General features: G+C 35.9%; 5 protein-coding genes across 5 annotated transcripts; 2 read left to right on the top strand and 3 right to left on the bottom strand.

Moving 5' to 3' along the window:
* Nucleotides 1-815: 815 nt before the first annotated feature.
* LOC132922214 (histone H3) lies at nucleotides 816-1335 on the bottom strand. Its single transcript, XM_060985618.1, has one exon. It carries the CDS (start codon nucleotides 1282-1284, stop codon nucleotides 874-876), a length of 411 nt encoding a protein of 136 aa, XP_060841601.1. The 5' UTR covers nucleotides 1285-1335; the 3' UTR covers nucleotides 816-873.
* Nucleotides 1336-1519: 184 nt separating this feature from the next.
* Nucleotides 1520-1926, top strand: LOC132922225 (histone H4). The gene has a single exon (XM_060985630.1). The coding sequence runs from the start codon at nucleotides 1561-1563 to the stop codon at nucleotides 1870-1872; it is 312 nt and encodes a 103-aa protein (XP_060841613.1). The 5' UTR covers nucleotides 1520-1560; the 3' UTR covers nucleotides 1873-1926.
* A 1069-nt stretch (nucleotides 1927-2995) lies between these two features.
* On the bottom strand, nucleotides 2996-3598 carry LOC132922219 (histone H2A). Its single transcript, XM_060985625.1, has one exon. It carries the CDS (start codon nucleotides 3416-3418, stop codon nucleotides 3041-3043), a length of 378 nt encoding a protein of 125 aa, XP_060841608.1. The 5' UTR covers nucleotides 3419-3598; the 3' UTR covers nucleotides 2996-3040.
* Nucleotides 3599-6616: 3018 nt separating this feature from the next.
* On the bottom strand, nucleotides 6617-7109 carry LOC132922218 (histone H2B-like). The gene has a single exon (XM_060985624.1). The coding sequence runs from the start codon at nucleotides 7044-7046 to the stop codon at nucleotides 6666-6668; it is 381 nt and encodes a 126-aa protein (XP_060841607.1). The 5' UTR covers nucleotides 7047-7109; the 3' UTR covers nucleotides 6617-6665.
* A 297-nt stretch (nucleotides 7110-7406) lies between these two features.
* Nucleotides 7407-7880, top strand: LOC132922221 (histone H2A). The gene has a single exon (XM_060985627.1). The coding sequence runs from the start codon at nucleotides 7461-7463 to the stop codon at nucleotides 7836-7838; it is 378 nt and encodes a 125-aa protein (XP_060841610.1). The 5' UTR covers nucleotides 7407-7460; the 3' UTR covers nucleotides 7839-7880.
* The last annotated feature ends 52 nt before the right edge of the window (nucleotides 7881-7932 follow it).

Here is a 7932-nt window from a genome sequence, read left to right on the forward strand (position 1 = left end):
TAGCTGCTGGTTCGCCGGACGCGGGCTTCACTTTCTTAGCAGACGTCGACTTCCTCTTTTGCTTCGACCCCGAAAAATAGCGGTTAAGGTAGGTTTAACTTTTTTGTTTTTAAACCGTTATATAATTTCTCTATTGTGTGCCGTGTACACGTGAAAGAATTCATTTTTTTGTATTATACAATATAGTTTTAATTTTATGTACTAAATATTTATCAGGGAAATAAGTTATGTAGGTACTTATCTATCATTTATGGGCAATTATGTCAACAATTTAAAAATGTGTTCAAAATTATTGTTCAGTCATCATTGAATAAGTTTTATTTTAATATACAAGTTTCTTAATTTTACGTATAACAATTACTGTTAAAAATATGTTTAGATTAAATTTTTAACGGAATAAGAGCTTATTAGATCGGGTGAACATCGTGTAAAATCATCAAATAAATAAAATTATACTATATATAATATAGTGTAATATTAAGTATAATATTTCCATGTAAGTAGGTAGTACTATAATAGGTACTTATAATACATTGACGTGTATCAATTGGGATGTGGTCAATTACTTAATAGGTGCAACACGACGTGTTTTTTATTACAAATATAATTTATAAAAATCTATTAGTCTAAAAGAATATATTTAAAATTATATCATGACATAATTCATAGATGATACACTATTGTATTTGTGAGGGCATAATGGAGGATTATACGCCTATTTACGAATGCATAAAAAATATATATTTATGATATTGTATATTAATAGGAAAATATTATCATATTTGTGGTCTTTTGCACGACTTTAGGTGTGAAAATTAGTGGCCCTGAAAAGGGCCTTTTTAGAGGGGGATAATACACGACAAAAAGAAAGAATTATGCACGTTCTCCACGTATACGACGAGCCAATTGGATGTCCTTTGGCATAATGGTGACGCGTTTGGCGTGAATTGCGCACAAGTTGGTGTCTTCGAACAGACCGACCAAATAGGCCTCGCTGGCTTCCTGTAACGCCATGACGGCGGAACTCTGGAAACGCAAGTCGGTCTTGAAGTCCTGGGCGATTTCACGCACCAGACGTTGGAACGGCAATTTGCGGATCAACAGTTCGGTACTCTTCTGATAACGACGGATCTCACGGAGAGCGACTGTTCCCGGACGGTAACGATGGGGTTTCTTCACTCCTCCGGTGGCTGGTGCGCTCTTACGGGCGGCTTTGGTTGCCAACTGCTTTCTGGGAGCCTTTCCTCCGGTAGATTTACGTGCTGTTTGCTTGGTACGAGCCATTTTGGATTTGGTTGTGTGTTAGACGAACTGTAAAATACTGATGGTTCCCCGTTACGAAACACACTAGTATTTATACACAAAACGGATTCGTATCTGTCGTCCCCATTGGTCGATGGCGTTGTTGATAATCGGTAAGTGGGAGAAATCAAATTGAGCATTTCGATTGGCCGCGCGTGCTCCGTGAAACGCATAAATACATTGGCATTTGTTACCCGTGACATCAGTTAACGTTCAGCGTTTGAAGCAGTAACCAGCTAGAAACTACATAAAATCAACATGACCGGACGCGGTAAAGGAGGAAAAGGTCTTGGAAAAGGAGGAGCCAAACGTCATCGTAAAGTACTGCGTGATAACATCCAGGGAATAACCAAGCCCGCCATTCGTCGGTTAGCTCGTCGTGGTGGAGTGAAACGTATCTCCGGTTTGATCTACGAAGAGACCCGCGGTGTTTTGAAAGTATTCCTGGAAAACGTAATCCGTGATGCCGTAACATACACCGAGCACGCCAAGAGGAAAACCGTTACAGCCATGGACGTCGTCTATGCCCTTAAACGTCAAGGCCGTACATTGTACGGTTTCGGCGGTTAGAGTGTACGCATATTAATACCATGTAACAACATTTATTAAAAAGGCCCTTTTCAGGGCCACCAAAAGTTGTTTACAATTACTTGATCGATTGACAGGTAAAAATCGAAAACTGAGTATACGACTAGTCTGTGGTGTATGTAATACTGACCACAAAAATCTTATTTTTAAATAATTAGTACTGTGTCATGATTGTAGAATTGTATGGTTAGTGGTTACAGTAATGTATAATATTATGTTAATAACATAAGGTTTATTTTTCAAAATGCTGAAAACCATTATTATTTGTTTTGAACACCTGAATTCTACATTATACATTTTATTTTTTTATGTTTTACCGAAATATGTTCTGACAGAACAAAATATAATATAACATGTCTAACACTGTCGGCCAGTGTATGTACAGTACTATGACATTTAATGAAACATCAATGTAAAGTACCTAGTTTAGGGATATTTATAAATTGCACGGTCGGTTATTTATTTCTGTAGATAGTTATGATTGATTAATTGTTACGCAGTAAATTAATGAGTAGGTTTGGTTAGGTTATCATTAACAGCGCCGGATGGTCAATACCTATCGAATTTTAGGATTTCTAACGTTCAATTATGGCTGCAGTAATTTGTATTTTGTGCGGTGTAATAAATCAATTAATTTATTATGAAAAAACATAATAAATCATAATATTAATTATTACAATTACAATAGTCATTGTAAACGGGCAGTGGACATGTAAATACTAATACAAATCGTACAAAATGTTGAAAATATACAAATAAAGAAATTTAAACTAGTAAAGTAAACTTGGATAGTTTATTTTACACAAATGTTCTTAAATGTAACCTCGAGTAGTGTAGTATTTTTTTTTTTTATTAAAGAAATAACCCTCGGCAACTTGGCCATTGGGATAATATACATTTTTTTTTTTTTACAAATAGATTTTCAATAAACATATAAACATAAAGGTTTGATAACAACAAATGTGTAGACTATGTTAATGAGCATAATAATTATAAGGTTTGTCCGATCCTGTCTCCTGGAGGAACATGAATATGTCAGGCGATGGCAAGACTAGTCCAAGTATATCCACGATTGTAATTTCACAGTTGTTTAAAATTAGTGGCCCTGAAAAGGGCCCTTTTTAGTAGAATATTTTGGTAGAAGGTATTATTAGACTTTTTTTTCAGTCTTTTTGGGCAAAAGAACGGCTTGGATGTTGGGCAACACACCGCCTTGAGCGATTGTAACACCGGACAACAGTTTGTTGAGTTCTTCGTCATTTCTGATGGCCAATTGCAAATGCCTGGGGATGATACGAGATTTTTTGTTGTCACGGGCAGCGTTACCGGCCAATTCCAAAACTTCGGCTGCCAAGTATTCCATGACGGCGGCCAGGTATACGGGTGCTCCGGCTCCGACGCGTTCGGCGTAGTTTCCTTTTCTCAACAGACGATGGATACGACCGACTGGGAACTGGAGTCCGGCACGGGACGACCTGGTCTTGGATTTACCTCCCTTCGATTTGCCTGCTTTACCTCTTCCGCTCATGATTGTGCTTTTAGCTGACGACTGCCTTGAACTATACTCAGACACAGAATGATGAAATTTTGATGATTATGCAGCTTATATAGTCGATAACTGGAAAACAATTTTTCTATTGGACAGAATAAAACGTTATGACGATATTACATAACACCGATTACTTTGTGACTACTACTAAACGATGTCATTTTCAATAAGCATAATAACAATGTTTATTCATGAAGAAACTAATATTTTTATCAGACACGTACCGCTGTAAAATTCTTTTTGTTCCGTCGTACCTAACAGAATTTAGCCAATGACCGTATGACGTGCCATCCTTGAGTTAGTAATATAATCGGTTGTTAACTGACGTTTGAAAACAACTACGGGCCCAGTCATACCAGATGTCACCTTCATCCACTCTCTTCAATCATCCCCACATACTGGCTACTACACAACACCGAACACCGTCCAACAAATAATAAATCGTATCGCAAAACGCAAAGCACCTGGCGCAGACTCCATCACTAACTTAGCCGTCAAACTCCTACCCAGGAAATCAGTTTTGTTTCTGACCCACCTCTTAAACGGATGTCTGCGAATTGGCTACTTCCCAAAATCGTGGAAGCACGCAATCATCATTACCATCCCCAAACCAGGAAAGGACCACCGACATCCAGCCAACTACCGCCCTATCGCACTTCTATCATCCCTCTCAAAAATCTTCGAACGAGTTGTTTTGGCAAAACTTTATGCTGCGATTGGTCCCAAAATCAGGAAAGAACAATACGGTTTCCGTCCAGAACATTCAACAACCCACCAGCTTGTCGGCCTCATTGACAATTTGGCAGCAAATTCAAACAATAATCTGCGCACAGCCGCTGTCTTTCTCGACGTCGAAAAAGCCTTCGACCGGGTCTGGCACGCAGGCCTACTATATAAGCTCCACGCCTTGGGTACCCCCACACCACTACTAATTATAATAAACTCGTTCCTAACAGACCGTACTTTCTCGGTAAGATTAAACTCCATCATATCCAGTAGTAGGCCGGTTCTTGCAGGTGTACCTCAAGGCTCCTGTCTCTCGCCGACACTATACTTGGCCTACACAAATGACGTCCCCCTCAACCAAAATGCTCGGCTGTACCTATTCGCCGACGATACCATGTTCACCACCTCAAACAACAACCCGAAAAGAGCAGCCATCCAACTGCAAAAACAATTAAACACAACATTAACTGTTACCCGGTGAATTGGCTAAGCACGCTGTTAGTGAAGGAACAAAGGCTGTTACCAAATACACCAGTTCCAAATAATTTTATATTGATTTGGAATTCTGACAATTATAAAACGGCCCTTTTCAGGGCCACTATGTTTTAACAATATAATATTTATCACCAACGCGGCCCTAATAGTTGATTGTTCAAAAAATCTTATAGGTAAACATATGACGTAATGAGATATTTTGATTATTAATAATAGATATGGAACATAAAGTAGTGATGGGAAGAATAATCGAAATATTATTTAGAATGAAAATTGAAATGTATACATAACCATCATAAATTCATAACTGATATATTCCTTGATATATTCACTCGATTAAAATAATCAACTTATTAATAAAAATTCATAGTAATATTTTTAATTGAAATAACGCTTTACATTTATTATTATAAATTATAAAATAAAAACAAAATACTTTTTAAAATAAAACAATTGACGATTTATAATCATTGTGTTAGGCTTATAACAAACAACTACTGTTCAAAACTTAAAAATTAAAATAATAATTAAAACTGATTGAGTATTTTACAACATATTTAATTTACTATTTAAAAATATTATATAGTCGAAATTTTTTGGTGACAGCCTATTTCTTCGAGTATTGGTTAACAATCCAGCTTTGGAAAATACTCTCTTGCTGGGAATTGAAGTTGCAGTTTGTATAACTCAGGAAAGGTATTTTTATGTTGCTTCCAGAAATGTAATGGATTTTTTTTCTATCCAACAATGGCATTTCTAAATATTGGCGTATTATTAAAGTTGCAGTTGGAGATGGATTTGACGAAGATTGAACTTGTGAAACTTTATTATCAAAATAACCCCAATTAATTTGGGCCAAATTTAATTATTTGTTTTACGAATATTAGAAATTGATGATACTGTTGTTGTATCATCAATATCGTTATTTGCACTTATTATCATCGGTGCTAATTGTTCCAATATCCGTTTAAGTACATTATTAGCGTTTTCGAGTCATAAATAGTAAAATGTTAAATATTAAAAAAATATCGAAAAAAATTGACTTTATAAAAACACATAATATTTTAACTATTTTGACCAACATGTTTTTATCTCTAAAAATCTTCAGAGATTAAAATTAATTTTAAATTTTTTTAAATTTACAGTGTTAGGTAGTATTTAGTCTGGGTATGTAGGTTTGAAAAAAATAAAACAAAATACTTATAATTGTATTCAAATACTTTATGAGTATTCGTAAAATACATTATTTTATAAGTATTTTAAATACTTTTCCATGCGAATACTAGTATCAGGATTTTAATACATTTTTTACAAAACTGGTTATATGGAAGACTATATTAACAAAAGAAAATCATGTGGATCCTTTCACATTATCCGATCAATTATTCGTGAAAAATGTTAAACTAACTAAAGATCTTAATCAGTATTTAATTGAATCATTATCACCATTTATTAAAGTAAAAACGATAACGAACAACAATGCACTACATAAAAGTTTAAATGGCTAAAAATATGCAAATAGAAACTATTGATTTAATTAAATAAATTTATCGTTGATAACATTTTCAGTGATAAAGAAATAAAATAATTATTTTTATAATTTTCGACATTGTTTGAGGTTAAAATCTAGATTTTGTGTTGTTACCATTTTGGTTCATTCGATTTACTTTATCGTATTCGACAAGTGAAAAAAAATTATCGACTTAAGAATAGGTACCAATTTTATGTCGCATGCGATTAAAATTAGTCACCTTTGATAAAATCTGTGAATTTTTCAACATAATGTCAATTTATTTGACTTTGGTTGGTTTTTATCAAGCATAAAAGAATATTCCATAGACGGGATAGGTATATTGTAAGAATAAACACTGTAAAATCCTTGTGTTTAATACATATGTAGATTCATCGATTGGTAGGATGACTTTGGAGTAAAATTAGTATAGAATATGTGGTGGCCCTGAAAAGGGCCGTTTTAATTGTCAGGATTCCCAAAATGAATATCAATTTATTTGGAACTGGTGTATTTAGTGACGGCTTTTGTACCTTCACTGACTGCGTGCTTAGCCAATTCACCGGGTAAAAGTAATCGGACGGCAGTTTGGATTTCCCGACTAGTAATTGTCGAACGTTTGTTGTAGTGAGCCAAACGACTGGATTCTGCGGCGATACGTTCGAACAAATCGTTGACGAAACTGTTCATGATGCTCATAGCCTTCGAGGAGACGCCAGTATCGGGATGTACTTGCTTCAATACTTTGTAGATATAGATGGCGTACGATTCTTTCCTCTTTGGCTTGCGCTTCTTGTCGGATTTGGCGATGTTCTTTTGAGCCTTGCCGGACGATTTTTTCATTGCTTTTCCTGCAGATTTACCTCCTGGAGCCATGATTGGAAATTGTTAAAACACGGTGATTGTAGACGACACGACAGTACAAACACGAATGATACCAGAGTTCAGAAAACGACGGTATATATTACTAACCCAAGGAGACATGTCGTACGGTCATTGGCCAAATTTTAATAGGTGTAACGAAACAAAAAGAATTTAACAGCGTTTATGTGTTTGATAAAAATAGTAACTTCTCTATGAATAAATATCATTATAATGACGATTGAAAACAACATCGTTTAGTTGTAGTTGCAAAGTTGACGATGTCATGTTATGTCATCATAATGCTTCAATTTGTCCAATAATAAAATTGTTTTCCAGTTATCGACTATATAAGGTCCCTACTGATGTAATTTTATTCATTCAGTGTTCGAATACATTTCAAAGCAACCGTCCAGAACAAATATAATCATGAGCGGAAGAGGCAAAGCAGGAAAATCAAAAGGAGGCAAATCCAAGACCAGGTCGTCCCGTGCCGGACTTCAGTTCCCGGTCGGTCGTATCCATCGTCTGTTGAGAAAAGGAAATTACGCCGAGCGTGTCGGAGCCGGAGCACCCGTATACCTGGCCGCCGTCATGGAATACTTGGCAGCAGAAGTTTTGGAGTTGGCCGGTAACGCTGCCCGTGATAACAAAAAATCCCGTATCATTCCTAGACATTTGCAATTGGCAATCAGGAACGATGAGGAATTGAACAAATTGTTATCAGGTGTTACAATCGCACAAGGTGGTGTGTTGCCCAACATCCAGGCCGTTCTTTTGCCCAAAAAGACCGAAAAGAAAGTCTAATTTGCTAACCATCATGAATCTTTACTAAAAAGGCCCTTTTTAGGGCCACCAATATTTACACATGGACTACTATGTAGTCAGCCTGCCCGGACTA

Source organism: Rhopalosiphum padi, chromosome 2 (genome assembly GCF_020882245.1).
Source record: "Rhopalosiphum padi isolate XX-2018 chromosome 2, ASM2088224v1, whole genome shotgun sequence".
NCBI lineage: Eukaryota > Metazoa > Arthropoda > Insecta > Hemiptera > Aphididae > Rhopalosiphum > Rhopalosiphum padi.

What these genes read in the sequence shown, in the direction of transcription:
- LOC132922214 (XM_060985618.1), bottom strand. Translation starts at nt 1,284, where the DNA reads ATGGCTCGTACCAAGCAAACAGCACGTAAATCTACCGGAGGAAAGGCT.
- LOC132922225 (XM_060985630.1), top strand. Translation starts at nt 1,561, where the DNA reads ATGACCGGACGCGGTAAAGGAGGAAAAGGTCTTGGAAAAGGAGGAGCC.
- LOC132922219 (XM_060985625.1), bottom strand. Translation starts at nt 3,418, where the DNA reads ATGAGCGGAAGAGGTAAAGCAGGCAAATCGAAGGGAGGTAAATCCAAG.
- LOC132922218 (XM_060985624.1), bottom strand. Translation starts at nt 7,046, where the DNA reads ATGGCTCCAGGAGGTAAATCTGCAGGAAAAGCAATGAAAAAATCGTCC.
- LOC132922221 (XM_060985627.1), top strand. Translation starts at nt 7,461, where the DNA reads ATGAGCGGAAGAGGCAAAGCAGGAAAATCAAAAGGAGGCAAATCCAAG.